This window comes from Pleurotus ostreatus (genome assembly GCF_014466165.1).
Source record: "Pleurotus ostreatus strain PC9 chromosome Unknown scaffold_2, whole genome shotgun sequence".
NCBI classification, from domain to species: domain Eukaryota; kingdom Fungi; phylum Basidiomycota; class Agaricomycetes; order Agaricales; family Pleurotaceae; genus Pleurotus; species Pleurotus ostreatus.
The window spans coordinates 2,221,614-2,240,027 of record NW_023503157.1 but is presented as its reverse complement, the minus strand read 5'-3'; the positions used below and the strand labels follow the sequence as shown (position 1 = coordinate 2,240,027).

Here is an 18,414-nt window from a genome sequence, read left to right as displayed (position 1 = left end):
ATACGAATACCAATACTAATACAAATATCATTCGCAGAAAGGAGATGCGTACCGGCACCGGTCGCTTGCTGTCCTGTGTACGCCATGAGGAGCGCTGCCCCAACCCAAGACACAGCATCATCGCACCGACATTTCAATCTTCAATCAAAAGTACTCCGAGCAGTACTCCAGGAATACCAGAATAAATCATCCAGCCTTATAATTACATTCACTTTCAAATTTCAAAAGGAAATGGTGTACTGCGTAACGGCGGCGGTACTACGTACGGCTCCCGTCGCCTCCACAGTTAACCCACGAGTTGATATCACATAAACATTTTCTTGCAAAAAAACATAGCCCAAACATAGCCTACACATAGCCCGAATGCACTCGTGTTGATGGCGCATGCATTATTCGCCAATGCGGCTCGAACGTCGCACAGGAAGACGGGAAGCGGAGCCGAGGCACATGGGTGGGTGGGTGTGGGTTGCCCGTTGGTAGGGGGCCGTTTATGGGCAGTGTATATCCAGATCGGGTAGTTAGTGGTTGAACCGAGAGGAGAGTAGGAGAGTCAGTCCCGTCAAACAGAGTATATTCGATGATGAGGTGAGGGTTAAGTAGTGACAGATATCCAGGTATCATAATATACATAAGTAATGAGGAGTAGTCCCCATCCCATCCCAAAAAAGAGTCAACACAAGATATTAATTGTTAACGGTCTACCGCGCGCCATCTACTAACAAATTACCAGCCATCCAGCCCCGCGCCAATAACCGAACCACTAGTGAGGCCCTCAGGTCCAGTCAGGGGAATTGAGCTTTGATACCTATTCGTGACGGCCCGCACGATGATGGGGTACCACGCGCGGAACCACTCTCCCTCTCGCGTTCCTACGAGCTTGCGCATACCAGAGGGGGTATTAATGATGCGCGGTGCGTTGGCTTGCTGGGGCTGTCCGGAGAAAGAGGCGATTGGGTAGGGTGGATTAGATGGGTACGGGTGACTTTGATGTGGATTGGGTCGGTAAGGGTTGGACGACGACGACGCGAATGGAGGGGACAGATCTGCGAACATGGAATTCGTTGGGTCGGATAGCGAGGTGCGGAGGGCCGGCGCGAAGGGGAGCGGGGTATAGTTCGCGTTCGATAAGTCGACGAGTGGGGATGGGGACAACTGTAGTGTGTGAAAGGCTGGCGGTGGCAAGGGTTCAGAAGGAGACGCCGCTGATGTCGATGCCTCCGGTACATAAGGCTGCTTTTCGTCGCGCCGGGCCTCGTTTGCACCCATATCCTCGTCTGCATCTACGGGCACCCACCTCTTCAGCGCGTACGCGCCGCCACAGACCTCCCATCTGCCTCCACCCCGCGGATGGAACCTCTTGAACAGCCACACAAACGGATATATCATTAAAATCCACAATATGATTCTCAACCAGCGCTTCGTGAGCAACCTCGAAAGCTGGTTATCTGGCCTGACTATGATCTTCGACGCGCGCGTAGAGATCGTGACTTTGATGTGGCCAGAGTACGGCGAGGCTGCGATGGCAGACTGTATGGCTGACGAGAGTGACGCAACATTCCAGCCGTACAGGACTTTTTCAAAGACGAATTCTTTGAGGAGTTTGTCGCTGGCACAGTAGTCGTCGGCCCATTCGCGTAGGGTCCTGGATGAGCGTAAGATTGAAGAGCGTGGCGCACCATTAGGAATGTCTGGGGTGCCTTCTGTCCACTGGAAAGAGGGGACGCCCGTCATCCACGGTGGCATACCGCGCGAGGCTCGTTCAGATGACCAGCGCTTGTGGGCGGATATCTCTTCAGCAGTGCCCTCGCGCTTCCGCTTTGCTAAGCCATCTGGGATGAGGACTTGGCGCACCATGGATCCACGATAGGACGGTTCCGAGTCTGAGACTGACCACATGAGAGGGCCGGCGGCGTCAGTGCCCAGGAGAGACTGGGGGACGTCGATGTAGAAATCGAAGTCTGTGATTGTCTCCGAGTAGGATTCGTGTCTTGATTCGTACTTTCCGTGGTGCTCGTGCGTGACCCATCGTGAGCGGGTTTCGGTGTGGGAGCCGTGGCAGTGGATGCGGTATGTGGGCGGGGTGGATGACTGGGAGAGGAGGAAGCGGTAGAGGGCTTCCCCGTCTGTGTTGAGGTGGGGGTCGTGCGAGACGATGTTGTCGCTGTCGATGAAGAAGAACTCTGCGTCGTAGGGGGTGAATTCTGGGGGAGGCTCCTCGCCGCCTGCGACGGGGAGCGGGAGTGCTTCTGCGATGTCGAACGCTGGGTGGGCTGTGGGCGGGGGCGGGGGCGGGGAATCTGGAGAAGGCTTGTGCACGAGCTTTGTGGTGTCCGAGTCTGTGACTATCATGGTGGTTCGCACGCAAGGGAGAAGCCGCAAGGGGATAGGGCAATTGGTCTGACGTCAAGTCTCACGGCTAATTTATGTTCAGAACGTGCATCCTCTGCTCTGCCTGAACCCAAATGTCCGTCGCATTTCCTCTCTCTTTCTGCTACTCACCTCTTTATGTCATCTAGCACACAGACACCCTCCACCAGTCCCCCGCCGCCGTTGTCCCCGTCCTCAGAGCCCTCTTCCTCGTCGCCCGCCGTCTCTGAGACACCATCCTCGCCTTCGTCCTCGACGTCGTCCTCGCTGCCCTCCTCGCCGTCTTCAACGCCCTCCGACTCAGCAACGGCTACTTCAACGTCATCTTCAACGTCCTCCTCAACGACCTCCATCACGGCCTCACAACCAGAGTCCTCACTGGCTTCTTCAACGACCTCGACATTCTCTCCGGCTTCATCGCCGGCCTCAACGCCAACCCCGTCCCCTTCGCCGTCCCTCGTGTCCACCACGTCCACGTCCGATCCCTCGTCGGACATGTCCACAACGACTACAACAACGTCCCCGACCTCAGCACCTTCTCCCCCGCCGTCCTCGCCACCACCTTCGTCTCCTCCTTCCTCCCCGCCCCCGACTTCGCCCCCGACCTCTCCACCTCCTACATCGCAGCCTCCATCCTCAGAACCACCCGAGCCTCCAACTACCTCCCAGCCCCCGACATCGGAGCCACCACCACCTTCCCCGCCTCCCTCCTCAGATCCACCACCGCCATCCTCTTTGCCTCCTCCCCCGCCAAGCTCTACAATCAGCTCGACTTCTGACCCTCCACTAACGTCCCCTCCAACTACTCAATCCTCAAATAACGTCCTACCACCATCGCTAACTTCCTCAAATACTCCCCAACCACCTCCGTAGGTCATATCTCAACTTCGCTTCACATACCCCACTGATTTATTGACAGAATAACATTCTCATCAACTGTGTTCATAACAAGCACCAACGCAGATGGCCAGACCTCAGTGATCGCCCCTTCTCAAGTCACACAGATCGTCACCATCACAGACAGCGACGGCATAACCCTCACGTCCACTACAATCGGCCTCAACCCAACCCTAGGCACAGACAGTCGCAACCACGTCGGTTCAGCGTGAGTACCATCCTTAATCTTAAGCTCACTCCCATAATCGCGCTTCTTCTCCATCGCGCGAGATAAGGGAAATTTTCTGATAACTAGCTTTGCTTCGCATCTATAGGTTCTTCTCGAACACTGGTGCGGTCGCAGGGGTGTTCGTCCTCGTTGGGCTGGCGGCAGCTTCCATACTCCTTTTCGTCATCTTCGCAGTGCGTCGCCGAAGACGCACGCAGCGCATCGAACACGATACGGCAGTCTCCGCAACTCTGGCCGCAGCCGGCTACGGCCGCTCCCCGATAGTCGACGATGACGACGATGGCCCTCATAATAACAACGAGAAAACGTCGAATTTGCCTCACAGCGCGAACTCGCGGTCCGGATCGCAGCTGACGCACGGGAACAGAAACTCGACTATGAATTCGTTGACTAATTCGGGCTTTTATAGGGATGACGGGGGTGGCGGGGGGTTGGAAGGTGGAGGATCCTCTTCAGGGCATGCTATGCATGGCCTGCCTAACGCGATAACGACTGCTTTCGCTGTAGGCGGTGGGGCAGCAGCCATAACGGGCGCCGGCTCAAGTTCATCAAGCGGTGGTGGGCAGAGACAGTCCAGAAGTTCGACAGGATATTACGATTCGCCCTCGTCTTTGGAAAATGCAGGCTCTGCTCCCCCTCCGTCTGCTTATCCGTTCCCTCCACCACCGCAGCCTTCACATAATCCCGATCCGTTCAATCCATATGCTGAGTACAATCATGCGTCGAATACATCCCTACCAGGTGGGGTTGATCCAGCTATAGCGGGTGTCTTTGCCCGATCCGGCTCAGCATCCCCGCCGCCTCCGCCAGCTGGAGCAGCCTACTTCTACTCTCCCCATCCACACTCGCAATCCCCTTCAACAACGTATACGCATCCGACATCTCCGTCACCGTCATTCCAACGAGATGGGGACAAGCAACACCTCCATACTTTGAGCGGGAGCTACGAACCGCTACTAGGAGAGTATAACAGACAAAATAGCGTCAGCGGAAGTCCCCCGGTGCCGCCACGGAATCCTCTGCGAACGTCTCTTACGAAAAGGACGGATTCGAGTCCACCTGTTGCGTTTCCTGTTTCTGCGAGTGCTGGGACAGGGACACAGCGCCAAAGTCGGTCATCAACATACTCTGTCTCGAGCGGCGATGATGGTGTGAAGACACACTTACTACCCTCTTTAATGCGTGACGACGGCGGTCCTAGTACCGAAGTCGGCGGAGGAGCAGGAGTACGCCCAGTCGACCGACGAACAGACCCGATCGTCAACAGCCCGAACGAAGTCCACGAGCCCTACCAAGACAACTACCACGACGACCACCAGCACCCATACGACCCGTACTCATACTTCCACGTCAACGATATGAACGACGATGATAGTATCGGGACGGGGCTGATTCGGGACGAGGAGGACGCGGGGCGGCCGGGGTTTAAACTGGGAGTGAGGAATCCGGATGTGAGTACCGGGGGGAGCGGGGAGGGGAGCAGGATGGGGAGTAGGGAGGCGCTATGAGGAGGATGTGTGGGAGTAGGGGTAGAGGCGAGGAGGGGGAGGGGAGAGGAGGTTGATGAAAATTGGCAAGGAGCGACGCTACGAGGGACTTGAAGCTTGAACTACGGGTGTTGAGTCCTCCCAGGCGACGTTCTTATGCCGTATGCCGTCTGTTCGTCGGGTTACTCGTCCTCTTCGTTCGTTTTTGTCCTCATGAAGCAAACTCAGACTCACGCTTACGATATGTAGAATATGTTACAGTACTTATACCCTCCCTATCTCATCCTTCCACTCACTCTACTTCGCTCACCCATCCCCCCCATTCCACCTACATTCCACCACGCACACACGGATTCGCCACTCCCCCACCTTCGATTCCATTTCTTGCTGACGCTACTGACACCATATACACATAGACCCTACACTTACACTTACAGTTCCACACTTGCACTTCATCTTCATTCGAACATTGACCTTGACCTTGATGCATTTTGTGCCGTAAACAAAGCCGTACTCTGCTCGTCTTGTTCTTGTTGCTTGGCTGTTGCATGCTGGCTACATGTATATTATTTTATTATCTCGTACATACACATATGTCTTATGCTCCCAACGTACCTGGCACTTGGTACGCATCCCACGATGATATCCTTTGCATCCACCCCTCTCATCCCCTCCCCCCATCCTCCACCCCCAACTTTGCATTCTTGAGATTCAGCATCATTCTTGCACCTGGGACTCGGGCCGCCTTCAACCCGAATTTCCAATTCACTCACATTTCCATCGATCACCACGGACAATGTCATGCTGTTGTATATACCACATTGCCACTTGTCGGTCAACCAGTTCTATCATTTCTATCATTTATAGTATTAGTAGAGGACGTTCGCTAGCACTTGCCACTGGGAGCCTATACGGTATTGCCACCCCTGCATCCATATGTACTTCGTACAATTTATACATACCGTGACATACAGACGTATGTATTTTCCGATCCGTCTAATTCGCTTCGGAGTTCGTGGTATTGGACTGTCGGAGACGACCGCCCAAACAACGCGGCGACGGAACGCCTTGATATTTTTGCTTTTCTGGACCGTGCCGATGCTTTATTCCGGTCGGCTCATAGACAGAATGTCGAAGGCCTTATTTTGCAGTGCAATTGCGAATTAGTGATCATCGTTGCGGCGTTGCCGTGCAACATTTACACCCCAAGAATGCAGTGCCTCCGTGCATTCCCTAAGGACCCTAGCATGCGCGAGTTGTACTCGGCAACTCCACCGGCCAACTGCAAACAAGCCTGGAGTTGTCTGCGGGCAGCGTTGCCCGCCGCACGGAGTGCCACCATCAGTGGTGGATGCATGGCCTGAAACGTGTATCTGCATTTATGCCATTTAGACTTCGCTGAGTGCAGCTGAGTGCTCAGGGGAATAGACATGATTGCCGAACACCCTGGTCACGGAGGCTGATGGCGCTGAGGGTTTAGAACGTGGAATGTGTTTAGGGATTGGAGCGAACAAGACATTTCCAAGGTCGCCGACATGGGAACCTGGATAATCTTGTCGATGGCCTCGAGGTTGAGCCCTTACTAGCCTACAATTAAGCAAGGGAGACCTCGGCAATTTTGCCATTCTTGCCTGAAAGGACTCATCTTGAGATGTGGAGGAAATTGAACGTTGAACGTTGAATGCAGGCTTGCGACTCGATCACCCCTGATCCTCGGAGTTCATTTCGATCATGATCGAAATCCGGCGTCTAACTGCTCTTCTTCCCGTCAAGCTCCTATAGGCTGGCCACGTTCAACTTATGCTGTAGTGAATTTTTTGTTTTACCGCAGATCCTGCCACTTAGCGCTCAGTGTCAGCGTTTGCCATTATAACCACTGATTTTCTTTTCTAGGCTCGATGTTTCCCACTGAGAGACGCCATGGGAGAAATTGTTATCTCTCCACGCGCCGTCACTCCAAGTTTGTTCCCAAGACCAAATTCCGTCCGCATTCCTATCCGTGTGGAAATATAGCCCGCTATCAACCATGGGCGCACACGCAGGCTGGAGGGAAAGCTGATAGTATATGCCTCCCATCCACGATACTCCAATACTCGGAATGACCACTCGCCCGCCTGTCACCGCCCCAGTCGAATACGGGAACAGCGCCTCGTTCTGGGTGGAGTATCCCTCTGGGCTCATCGATGTGACCCTTTCCCACCACCTCTTACCCGGTGACCACTGGCAGGCCAATGGTGGTACTGTCACCAACGGTTCTGAGAAGACGAACGGAGTCCACGCTGATCCTGCGTTGGGCGAGAATCAAGTCGATATCCCTGTAGATGGAGGAAGAACGGTTAGAATCGATACCTCAGCAACGGCGATCGTGGTCATTGACATGCAGAAGTACGTATCCGTAACGTACCTCTGAGAATGGTCTTATGGCTGATACATCGGCTGTGATGAATGTACAGCTTCTTCTTACATCCAGACCTTCGTGATCATCCAACTGGATTGAAATGCGTAGACCCCCTCCTGAATATTGTGCCACCATCGAGGAAGAAGGGCATCAAGGTACTCTGGGTGTACGTTACAACATCAGCACTTATCTCCCCTATCATTTATCTTTTTTTGTATACCAGCAACTGGGGCCTCACTGAGCATGAACTCAAGACAATCCCTCCCTCTCTCGTCCGTGGCTTCATGAAAAGTGGGCGTGGTGGATTCGGGGGCCAACTCCCAGGGAAATTCGGCCGTCTCCTCATGCGTGGCGAATACAACTCCGAGCTATACGGCCCACTGCAAGAGGAGTACATTAAGGGCGAGAAGGCAGGCACGGATGTCTGGATCCATAAGAATAGAATGAGCGGGCTTTGGGGGTATCAGACAGCTCTGGATTTGTGGCTGGAGGAAAATGGGATTAAGACGCTGTTCTTTGCGGGGGTTAATGCTGATCAGGTGGGGTTCATTGAGGTTTCGAATTACGTTGTTGAGATTTCTGACGCTCGCCGTCAGTGCGTACTCGGCACGCTCGTGGACGCGTATTTCCGAGGGTATAATTGCATAACACTCGAGGATGCAATTGCCACGACGTCCCCTGAGGGCGGTTTAGAGAATGTGCTGTATAACGCTGGGAATGTGAGTATGCTCTTCTTACAGGTGAATTTAGCTATTCATTCTTCCTTATAGGGCTACGGATTTGTTACCGACACTTCCAGAGTGATCTCTGCATTGAGCTGAACTACGCAATGCTACGGTAACGCTCTCTTTCAACAAAAGGAAAGGCAGAGGAAGGTAACGATAAAGAGGTTGTTTGTATACAACATGTATATGTAAGAAATACAAAGTGTGTATGATTACTATGCTCAAGGATTGATGATTGATGATCTAAGTCCGTAAACGTTGATGTCATGACAAGACTCCACCAAAAGTATCTCGGTTTACTTTTGGACGTACCTATGAAGGGGAGGTCAGTTATGTACTATGGAGGAGTGGATGACCGCTTACGTCTAGTAAAGTACGCCTGGTCAAGATATCTGCTGGATTTTTGGCGTACATTTGTTCGGGTTCGGGGGGAGTCACGGTACGATCATCCCATATATGGACCAAGGGACGACCATGATCATCCGTGGGCGTAGCAGGTTTCGAGTGTGACGAGACGGAAGACGGCGGTGTGCCGAACGGATTATAATCCGACAACTTTGCCGACTTGGGTCTGCTGAGGGATCGCGGAGGCACTTGTGGAGGTGGGTGTGGTGGTACAGGGATCCGGGTCAATAGAGGCTTTACGGACGGCTGAACGGGTTGCGGAGCGACGAGAGTGTTAGGATTCAAATGAGTGATGCTCGATTCTTGCTCATACACAGAGTCGGCGTCCCTGTCTGATGGCGGCAAGGATGCGGGATACATTGAAGGAGTGGATGGAGCAAGTGACAGCCTTGACTGTCTATGCAGACTCGCATATTGGTCCGAGGTGATCGCAAGACCGATATTGGTGTGCGGATGCACGTTGTCGCCGAATGGATTATCACCGGCTCTGTTTGATGCTCCACCGGGCTGACTCTGGCTGAACATCGGCTGGTGGTGGTGTCCTGCCGAAATCGACGAGCGCACTTCGTCGTCAAGGAGATTTCTACCAGCGGCTGATCGAGTGGTGTTATCAGAATGAATGTTGACGCCAATCATGGGTGGATCAGTAAACGGATCAGAGGGTGGGCGGGGATTCTGGATGCCATCTAGCCATTGCTCGCGGCGGAGTCTACGACGGCGCCGACGACAGAGCACAAATATCACTCCAGCAATCAACGCGGCGACAAGACCCACTGAGACGAAAATACCAGCGGCAGCGCCCCTGTCATCCAATACTCTGATATCGGCGTCAGTATGAGCTTTCATGCTCTTGGACTTGTAAAAACACGACTTACGACTGGTTACTGACTGCGGAGTTATTCGAATCAAACCCGGTAGGATTGGCAATGACGTGCGTGAAGGTTATCGACGAGCCATCTGGTTCCGTGGAAGTACTAAGGATGGTGACAAAAGGTGGAGCTGCAACCGACGTTTCGCCGTTAATGGAGTCGGTTACAGTCACGGAAACGGGTCGGGAAAACGTCGATTCTGGGACATCAGTAATAGTACGAGTGATCATGTGTCGAACTGCAGAGGTCGTCGAAGACGCTTGGCCAACTGGGAGACAGTCAGTCTAGGAAGAGGATAAGGGAATGATTCGTTTACGTACTAGCTCCTACGACGTCGATAGACAACGGTGTGCTTGTACTTGTCGGAGAACTCGTACGTGCAGGAAGAGTCTGTCCGTTTGTGCGCGGCGTTGAAGATACAGGCCTTGTGGTCGCAGGTTCAGCAGGCGCTGAGGATCGCCGTGTAGAAGTCTCAGGACTCGCCGCTGGCGGAGCAGGAGCTCGTGTCGTCGTCGTCGGCTCAGCCCCATCAGAGCTGCTGGACTCCGATAGCGCAGGACCAGCAGGATTCTTTACAGGCAGACTGCGAGCGCCGATCAGTGACGAAGCGACTAGCAAATACACAAACACCTACGACGCTGACGGCTTAACTGAGGCAGTAGTACTATGAGACATAGTAGATACGCTCGCAGTGGGTGAAGCTGAATCGCCGGGAGGAAAGGTGATAGAGGGCCCGTCAGGCTATATTGTCATCAGCTCAATATATTTACGGATGGAGATGACTCTGGACATACGATGGCTGCAGATTCAGGTAATGAAATCCCGTCTGGTGCGTCCACAGAACGGGAAGAAAGTCCGCGGGGGGTTGATGAAACCGTCTGGGAGACCGCCGGCGCTGAGAGAGACAGTGATATAGATCGCGAAACCACTGAATCGTCATCCATGTTGAATAAAATGTCAGCAGGCTGCTAGCATGACCCAGCGACGAGGAGGACCGGTCTCAACCAACGACTGGAGCAGTGTCGGGAGGAGGAGGAGAGGGTACTACAACTCAGACCGACAGACACACCTGAAGCAGACGTAGCGGGGGTGCTAGTCATCAGCCGACTAGCGCACAGCTAGTATGCAATGTACTACTCTGTGAAGGGGGGACCCAGTGAGTTGGCAGGCAACTCGGACAAGTGCTGGCCTAGTATCATATAGCCTACGTGGAAGCGGGAAAATCTCGACACTATGCTGGTGAATCAGTCAGTTGATCTGCGATTAGCTGGCTGGCCATACCGGCTCCATACGGTCCCAGACAAGAACCCAAGAGAATCGCAGGCGTCTTACCGCAGTTACCGCGAGAGCACGCCACCATGGGCTTTCTCCGTATGTAGAACCCAGAACCGAAGCCTCAAGGCGTGTCATGGTCCACATGAAGAAGACCTTCACTGTGAGTCACTCATAACGACATTTCGAATCAAAAATAGTCAAGGCATGCATATGGTTCCAAGTTACATGGTTCTAACTAACTAATCCACAAAAATATACAGTATCCAATATGATTGGCAACAAATCAGTCAAAAGATGTCTACAAAATAGAGTGTAATATGTGGGAACGGCTATACTTTAACGTGTCAGATTGAAACAGACTCATGGGAGATAATGAAAAGACTCACAAATGGAGTGAGAGTGGCAGCTGGTATAGCAAATGAGTGGGTATGAATTATAGGATAGGCGAATGGGCAGTGTGTAATCTGATACGATAGGCGATGTATTATCCGGAAAATCGAGTCTTGGAGTGTCCAATGCCACGTCAGCGAATAAGAAGATACAGTTATCAAAGAAGCTCTCACAAAAATATAGGCAGCCACGAGGACCTCAGCAGCACTTGGTCCCCGGTATCCACCTCTTCATCTTTAGGCGGACCGTTCCCTTCTTGGGTCGTCCACTCAAACTCCCAAAGCTAAGACGACTCGAGCTGTTGACTCTCCTTAACGCCCGGTCGCCATAACTTACACCACTCCCCGCCTTCTCTGGATCCAACGTGCCCGACTCGATAGCCAACAATATTGCCCTCGCCACCAACAAGAACGGAGCCTCAACATTATCGCCGGTCAGTGACGACGTCTCCATAAAATGAACATCTACCGAGGGATAAGCTTTAGACGAAACGGAGCTAGTCTGGAAACTCACCGTTGTCCGCAGCCCATTTACTCGCCTCTGCCCACTCCACCTCTCTCTCATCATCTCGGTCCGCTTTGTTGCCTACGAGCACCGTGACAAGGTGTGGGCTTGCCAAAGCCTTTGCGTCGGCCAACCATCGAGATAGATTTACAAAGGAAGCTCGGCTATACAATGCATGGGTGAATATCTTCGGTTATGTGGTTGCACAGCACAACCCGGCACCAACCTTGTTATATCATATACCAGAATAGCACCTGCAGCACCACGATAATAGCTGCGCGTTACCGAGCTGTGTAACCGTTAGCAACGCCGTGGCGCTTTCTGGTCAAAGAAGCGTTCATACCGAAATCGCTCTTGCCCTGCAGTGTCCCAGAGCTAGAACTCGTGTGAGAGAAATGCGAAGGGGATAGTTCTAGTCGCTCACCTGGAGTTTGATTCTTTTCTCTCCTAGATTGACAGTTCGGCTTGAGAACTCCACGCCTATAGTATGTTGCGAGTGATCCTTGACTTGATTGCGAGATTGGTATTGTGACCGTCAATTGCAGGTAAAGCTCTTACAAGAATTGTGGATGAAGTGGTGCAGTAGACAAGATTTCCCAGTCCCCGCCTCTCCTACAAGATTCACGCTGGTCAGAATCTCCATTTGCTGCGCCCGTTGCGCGGTCGTACCAATTACAATGAACTTCATGAGAAAGTCTGCAGGGAAATCATGAGAATAGAGTCAATCTTGTAAAAAGAGTGCGCGTGCCATATGCTTCAAGCAGCTCTGTTGCATCCGCGTCGTAGTCGTTGAACGCCATGGCAGAGGAAAGGGTTAGATAGTGGTGTGGCCGAAAGCAAACATGCCACAGTCGACGATTAGCCAAATGAGTTCAGGTTGCACAGGTCGGCCCGCTTCACTAAATGTTCCCACGGTCAGTATTCTTGGACGACGCGGATTATCACCCTGGTCCTTCGTCTCACCCGTCCTCGACGCGCGCGGCAATGGAACGCGGTAGATTCAAATACTGCCGGATTAATTTACAAGACGACGCGGACGGCAGCAGCAACGACTACCACCCTTTCCATGGCACCCATACGTCGACAATGGTCTGCCCATCGCCCTCCTGGCTGTCGACGATGTAGTACCAAGGGTAGGCCGCCGCAATGAGGCAGGCGTGCTGGCCGACGATCTCAAGAACTTCGCCAATTTTGACCGGGTCTGCCCCATCTCCCGCTACAAGGGTACCATGCTCCTGTGAGATCCTCTCCAGCCGCCAGTTCTTTCCTTTGACGTCCCCATATCCGCCCGACGGCCCCGTATCCTTGCTGAATGCTATCGCACCAGCATCTACCATGGCCTCATCTTTGCCGCCCACACCTCTCCCGGGGTAGTGCGAGATTACCGTAGCGAGAACCCACTGTGCAATATCTTCATCGTTGACCAATGTCGTGTGTTTCTGTTGGAGGTCGAGCATCGGGTAGTTGCCTGCGTGTAACTCCAAGTCACCGTGCAGCAATCTATTCAACATTGCCCTGGATTCAGCACTCGCAGCGTGTGCGGTCGGTGTGGATCCAACGGAGAGCTTGAACCTCGGCCATTCGCGTTCGATCTGTAGGGATGCTTGGATTGACAGGGCGATCTCTGCAGCCTTGTTAACAACCTCAACCTCAGAACTAAGGAAGGTTTCTGCTCCAGGACGGGATGTTGAGCCGTAAGCATTCCCAGCATGTGCGTAGAATCCGTATATCTCTACTGCAGTCGACGTGAGACTCGCTTTGATTAACGCCTTCATTGTCGGGGAATCAGGCGGCACGCCAGCTCGCCTAGTCAAGGTAAGTACGCCTCTTTTGGGAAGAACCCCTAGCACTCACTTTTGACCCCCGTCGCATTTAATGAATACAGACCAAAGCGGAGTAACGCCTTGCGCCTTCTGGTATGCCTCCAATGCTCGGACCTGTTCTAGATGGTCTACTATCAACCGAAGTGACCCTCCAGAAGCCGATATCTTCTCTCGAAGCGCCGTCAAGTCAGCTATCTTGTTAATGGCGACTGGTACGCCATAGAGGAGCTTCAATAATTCAGTTACGGCTGTTGATTCAGCGTAGAATCGGAGAGGCTGACATCGTTCACTGTTCCATCCGCAAACAAGCCAGCTTCTACGACCTCCCAAGCTTCCATGACTGTCGAAACGATCACAGCCCCAGTCTTGTCTTCACTGGATCGCATTTGGAGTCGAGTCCCTTCCACGGTCTGTGGTACTCACGTCAGGTGAATATCTTCTAGAGAAATGGCATTACTTTATGAGTCTTGAGGTGAGCCCTGAAGGCGGCGCCCCACTCCTTGGCTCTTGCGTGCATCTTGCCGCAATTATTGGCGAAGATGGCCTTGTCGATGACCATCGCAGGTGTCCGGACGGCATGCAGGGATTTTCCTCGGAACTCTTCCAGCAGGCGATCTTTCGACGGCTTTGTCGCAAGATGAATAGGCGTGTACGTCTGCATCGTCGAGGGCAATGGCTGGGAAGGCTGGGAAGGCTCAGGCGCACCCGGGCCTTGCTGATGTGTGTTATCTCCCATCGGACCGGCCGTTCCGCGATCAGCTATCCAGCATTCTCTCTTATTACACTTTCTTGTCTACACCTCCAACATGGCGCAACCACTTCATCCCGCTGTGGTACCCCGCTTGGACCCTGCGTACGTTGAGTTCCATAATGAGCACGTCATCAACATTGTCCCGCCCCATACATTGCCATGGCATCCGTCGATTCGTTCTGGTCCGGCTGTACCAGGGGCATCGGAACCCCTGCAGGTGGGATCGACCAAGGATTACGATCTGAGCCACTGCAAGGTACGGGTGTTCACTCCGCCTGGTGATGCGCCTTCAGATGGATGGCCAGTTTTATTGTATTTCCATGGAGGCACGTCCTTGAGTTACGCTAACTCGTATGCGTCGATGTTGACATTACCCCTCCTTGGCAGGTGGGTGGACTCTCGGAAACATTGCTAGTGAAACACCGTTTGCGACGAATGCCTGCATCCGTGAGTGGGGATCATCGGCTTGAATAGCATACGCTACTTAGTCCATCAACGACAGGCGCAAATTGTGTAGTGGTCTCGGTTGATTACCGGCTTGCGCCAGAGAATCCCTTCCCTGCTGCAGTAGAAGACGCATTTGAAGCCCTCCAGTGGATCGTCGGTGCGGGTGCCTCCATCTTGAATATCTCCACGAGTCGCGTTGCTATCGGCGGATCGTCGAGGTTATTTTCACTGTCTACTTACTCTACTGTCTGCTGACCCGATTTATCACAAGTGGTGGCAACCTCGCTGCCATCGCTGCACTAAAGGCTACACAACTGCCAACGCCCATTCCAATCCTCTTGCAATTGTTGATCGTTCCGGTGACGGATAACACAGCTTCTACCACGGGCAGCCCTCACCAGTCGTGGCTCGAAAACGAGAATACCCCATGGCTATCCCCCGGACGCATGATGTGGTTCAGGCGAAACTACCTTCCTAATGAAGCAGATTGGACCAACTGGGAAAGCTCTCCATTGTTTGCTCCGGATGATTTGATAAGTAAAACACCAAAGGCATGGATTGGGGTTGCGGAACTTGACGTCCTGAGGGACGAAGGCATCGCTTACGGCGAGAAGCTGAAGAAGAATGGTGTGAGCGTCGAAGTAAAATGTTATCCGGCAGCACCGCATCCCATCATGGCTATGGACGGTACGCATTCTTGTCGTTTGTGTCTGGTGATGCATCCCGACTAAAATTATTTCATCGTGCCGTGCCGTGTGGGTCACAGGGTAAGCTTCCTAACGTACTTCACTCGTTCATGGGTTGATGTTCCTCTCCCCTGTGTAGTGTGCTGGCGGTCGGTCGTCAGCTCGTGTCAGATGCTATAGACGCATTGAGAGAGGCGTTCGCCTAGTTTCAGCCATGTATCCCAATTCCCTCCCAGCTCCCTTGGGCTATAGGGTAGAATATACCGGCATGAGACTCCTGACCTATTCGAAGTGAGTTATGGAACCGATATCGCGCCACCGCATGGACGCGCCCATCCACTGGGGATAACAAGCTTCTTCCCTATCAGAAACTCGTTCCGTGCTCCTCATAAATACTGAGGATGACTCAATGCATTCTCAGCTTGCCGTGTGACCGATTTGCGACAGAGCAGTCATGTCTACGAATCAGCCTTCCGACGATCTAGTGAAGGAAGCAATCAAGTCTGAAGACGCTGCGAGCGGAATATCCATTGCCCCCACCGATGAGCTTCGGGAGGTCCCACGAGACGAAGAACGGCGCTTGCTATGGAAGTTTGACACCAGATTGCTGCCTCCGCTCGCGTTTATGTCTGTGTAACCTACATAAACTGAGCAGAACATTACTAAAATCTACTCAGGTATCTATGCAATGCCCTTGACAAGGGAAACGTTGGCAACGCGAAAACAGACGGGTGGGACAAAGTAATAGTAATGTCTGAACTTAGTACTCCATACTAACATACAAGTAGGATATTCACCTCACGGGGAACCAGGTAAAAATGTTCATGTGCGAAGATACCCCCGCTAACTTGCACAAGTACTACCTACTAGTGATGGTTTTCTACGTGAGCACAGCTTCCTCCTAACAAACCGATGCAGCTGACATGCCCAATACAGGTCCCTTTCTGCTTGTAAGTTGTGCATCAGCGAATTGAATATACCTAACGATCCTTTGCGCAGGTTCGGTACACCTATTAGTCTGGTCGTCAAGAAATTCTCCGCCGCGCGAGTGCTGCCAATGATGATGGTCGGCTTTGTGAGTGTTCTCCATTATCGTAAGAAGTGGATCGAAACTCACGGTAGAATAGGGCACCATGTACTCTTCCTCATTTCAATCCTCGGTGAACATATTTTAACGCCAATATCAGGTCAATATTAGCAGCAGTTGCTACAAACTTTGGAGAAATCTTTACCATCCGGTTCTTCCTTGGTATTTTCGAATCTGCGATGCTTCCGGGAGTGGTTAGTAGTAGCAAAACGCTTCTTCATTCTCCAAAATTAAGCATGACCATGAACTAGGTGTATTATCTGTCCACCTTCTACAAACGGAACGAGCTTGCCTCTAGGCTTGGTATATTCTACGGTGCGTCCCTCCAATGTGAAATAAAGGTGACTCTAAAGATCATTCCCAGCTGCTGCGTCTATCGCTGGCGCGTTCTCCGGTGAGGACAACGTCTTTCCTTCCTCCGTCTTTCCTTTCCCCTGAGGAACCCCTGATCGACTTTGCATCAGGTTTGATTGCCTTCGGCGTCTTTCACATCCATGATTCCAAGCACCACGGGTGGCAGTATCTGTTCTGGATTGAAGGTCTCTCTATATATCCCGAGTGGCCGTCTGATACTTATAATCTATGTAGGTGGAGGAAGCGTGCTGTTTGCGATATTTGCTTACTTTTGGCTGGTGAGATTCCATGAAAGCTGCTTTCGAGTTACCTGATTGATTGCTTGGAGTAGCCCCGCTCTCCCACTACATGGAGATCATTAAACGAAAGAGAGAGGTCGTTGGCTCGGGCTCGTGTCTTGAAGGACTCCTCTGCAGAGGTTGACGAGCGTCTTGACATCAGTCACGCCTTTGCTGCTTTCAAGGATCCCATGTACTGGATTTGGGCACTGATAAACCTATCTTTCGGTGTCCCGTTAGCCAGCGTCAACAACTTCCTTCCGCAAATCGTGGCTAGCTTAGGGTATTCTACCGTCAAGACAAACCTTCTGACTGTGGCACCAAACGTGGCTGGCACCGTCGCACTGTTGCTCCTTACGTTCTCGTCCGACTACTTCAGGGAAAGATCAATTCATATGTAAGTAAGGTCACTGCATTATTGCTCTGAGAAAGTTATTAATTTTGCTCTACAGCTGTATTCCGTTGGTGGTGGGCATCCTGGGGTTCATCATCCTTGGCGCAATCAATCCATTAGAGCACCGACAAGTTGCGTATTTTGCGACGTTCCTCTTGACGATGGGGGTGAGTATCCATATATAAGTTGCGTGTTGGATCTGTGCTGAAGGTAATTGCAAGGCGTTCGCGCCATCCGTCTTGGTCGCAACGTGGTATTCCAACAACACGGCTGGCGAATCCAGGAGAGCCGTCGTAGCAGCCATTATGGGTCAGTAGCGAAGGTCAAAGAACCTATCGTCCTTGACCTTTGGATTGTAGTTGCGATCGCGAATTCCGCGGGCTTGATATCCACGAACGTCTTCAGGGCTCAAGACGAACCTAGATATATTCCCGGTATGTTATGTTTTTCAATTCGATCACACAATGAGGTTATCCTAAAACAATATTCAGCTCTTGCGACATCAGGTCAGTGAGAGAGTTAGCCTGGCGGTTGATATATTGACAAGGTCATTAGCTGCCTTTGGAGGGCTTTGTCTGATTCTCGTCTTGTCGTAAGTAACGGGCGAACTTTAAACAAGATACTGACCAGGAGCACCGTTTGACAGAGTTGGTGCTTATATGCGTTGGGAAAATCGCCGTCGTAATCACGTCCAAGGCATCAACATAACAGCAGCAGATGTGGACACGAGCATCCTGAAAGAGGGTCCAAGCTCTCCTAGTTTCCGATACATGTACTAGGCCTAAGCACTGTGCACAGTGAGTAGGATAGGTCCGTAGCACGTACTATATTGGTGTTGTCGACTTGGATCATCACCCAGCAACCTAGGATATGAGATTACTCCTAGACTGGTCAATACAGAGGTCGTACAACCTTCGCCGATGTAAGTGACTCAGACGGACCGTCGACGCAATAAGATTCATTCGGTGATAATCTAGTAACGAAGTCATTCAGAAACATCAGCGTTAACCTGCCTGGTTGCAAACAATCGCACTGTGCATATGGTACC

General features: G+C 52.2%; 8 protein-coding genes across 8 annotated transcripts; 4 read left to right on the top strand and 4 right to left on the bottom strand.

Moving 5' to 3' along the window:
* Positions 1-723: 723 nt before the first annotated feature.
* Positions 724-2,349, bottom strand: PC9H_003620 (uncharacterized protein; the record flags this gene model as incomplete). The annotated part of the gene is made up of 1 exon (XM_036773213.1): positions 724-2,349. The coding sequence occupies one exon, from the start codon at positions 2,347-2,349 to the stop codon at positions 724-726; it is 1,626 nt and encodes a 541-aa protein (XP_036634686.1).
* Positions 2,350-2,505: 156 nt separating this feature from the next.
* On the top strand, positions 2,506-5,001 carry PC9H_003619 (uncharacterized protein; the record flags this gene model as incomplete). The annotated part of the gene is made up of 3 exons (XM_036773212.1): positions 2,506-3,236; positions 3,287-3,472; positions 3,579-5,001. The coding sequence occupies 3 exons, from the start codon at positions 2,506-2,508 to the stop codon at positions 4,999-5,001; spliced, it is 2,340 nt and encodes a 779-aa protein (XP_036634685.1).
* A 2,044-nt stretch (positions 5,002-7,045) lies between these two features.
* On the top strand, positions 7,046-8,199 carry PC9H_003618 (uncharacterized protein; the record flags this gene model as incomplete). The annotated part of the gene is made up of 5 exons (XM_036773211.1): positions 7,046-7,365; positions 7,434-7,544; positions 7,602-7,917; positions 7,975-8,097; positions 8,149-8,199. The coding sequence occupies 5 exons, from the start codon at positions 7,046-7,048 to the stop codon at positions 8,197-8,199; spliced, it is 921 nt and encodes a 306-aa protein (XP_036634684.1).
* A 168-nt stretch (positions 8,200-8,367) lies between these two features.
* Positions 8,368-10,321, bottom strand: PC9H_003617 (uncharacterized protein; the record flags this gene model as incomplete). The annotated part of the gene is made up of 6 exons (XM_036773210.1): positions 8,368-8,415; positions 8,467-9,325; positions 9,384-9,645; positions 9,698-9,960; positions 10,012-10,118; positions 10,172-10,321. 6 exons carry the CDS (start codon positions 10,319-10,321, stop codon positions 8,368-8,370), a joined length of 1,689 nt encoding a protein of 562 aa, XP_036634683.1.
* An 890-nt stretch (positions 10,322-11,211) lies between these two features.
* RAB4B (Ras- protein Rab-4B) lies at positions 11,212-12,346 on the bottom strand (the record flags this gene model as incomplete). Its single annotated transcript, XM_036773209.1, has 9 exons — positions 11,212-11,325; positions 11,379-11,506; positions 11,556-11,710; positions 11,773-11,835; positions 11,890-11,921; positions 11,971-12,053; positions 12,105-12,158; positions 12,216-12,242; positions 12,295-12,346. 9 exons carry the CDS (start codon positions 12,344-12,346, stop codon positions 11,212-11,214), a joined length of 708 nt encoding a protein of 235 aa, XP_036634682.1.
* A 252-nt stretch (positions 12,347-12,598) lies between these two features.
* PC9H_003615 (uncharacterized protein) lies at positions 12,599-14,030 on the bottom strand (the record flags this gene model as incomplete). Its single annotated transcript, XM_036773208.1, has 4 exons — positions 12,599-13,352; positions 13,401-13,597; positions 13,651-13,779; positions 13,827-14,030. 4 exons carry the CDS (start codon positions 14,028-14,030, stop codon positions 12,599-12,601), a joined length of 1,284 nt encoding a protein of 427 aa, XP_036634681.1.
* A 145-nt stretch (positions 14,031-14,175) lies between these two features.
* Positions 14,176-15,298, top strand: PC9H_003614 (uncharacterized protein; the record flags this gene model as incomplete). The annotated part of the gene is made up of 4 exons (XM_036773207.1): positions 14,176-14,458; positions 14,508-14,567; positions 14,623-14,785; positions 14,839-15,298. The coding sequence occupies 4 exons, from the start codon at positions 14,176-14,178 to the stop codon at positions 15,296-15,298; spliced, it is 966 nt and encodes a 321-aa protein (XP_036634680.1).
* A 409-nt stretch (positions 15,299-15,707) lies between these two features.
* On the top strand, positions 15,708-18,145 carry PC9H_003613 (uncharacterized protein; the record flags this gene model as incomplete). The annotated part of the gene is made up of 17 exons (XM_036773206.1): positions 15,708-15,880; positions 15,931-15,994; positions 16,042-16,065; positions 16,111-16,137; positions 16,190-16,203; positions 16,253-16,354; positions 16,441-16,534; positions 16,592-16,655; positions 16,705-16,734; positions 16,805-16,879; positions 16,929-16,972; positions 17,026-17,369; positions 17,425-17,533; positions 17,588-17,675; positions 17,726-17,804; positions 17,914-17,958; positions 18,013-18,145. The coding sequence occupies 17 exons, from the start codon at positions 15,708-15,710 to the stop codon at positions 18,143-18,145; spliced, it is 1,509 nt and encodes a 502-aa protein (XP_036634679.1).
* Between the last annotated feature and the right edge of the window lie 269 nt (positions 18,146-18,414).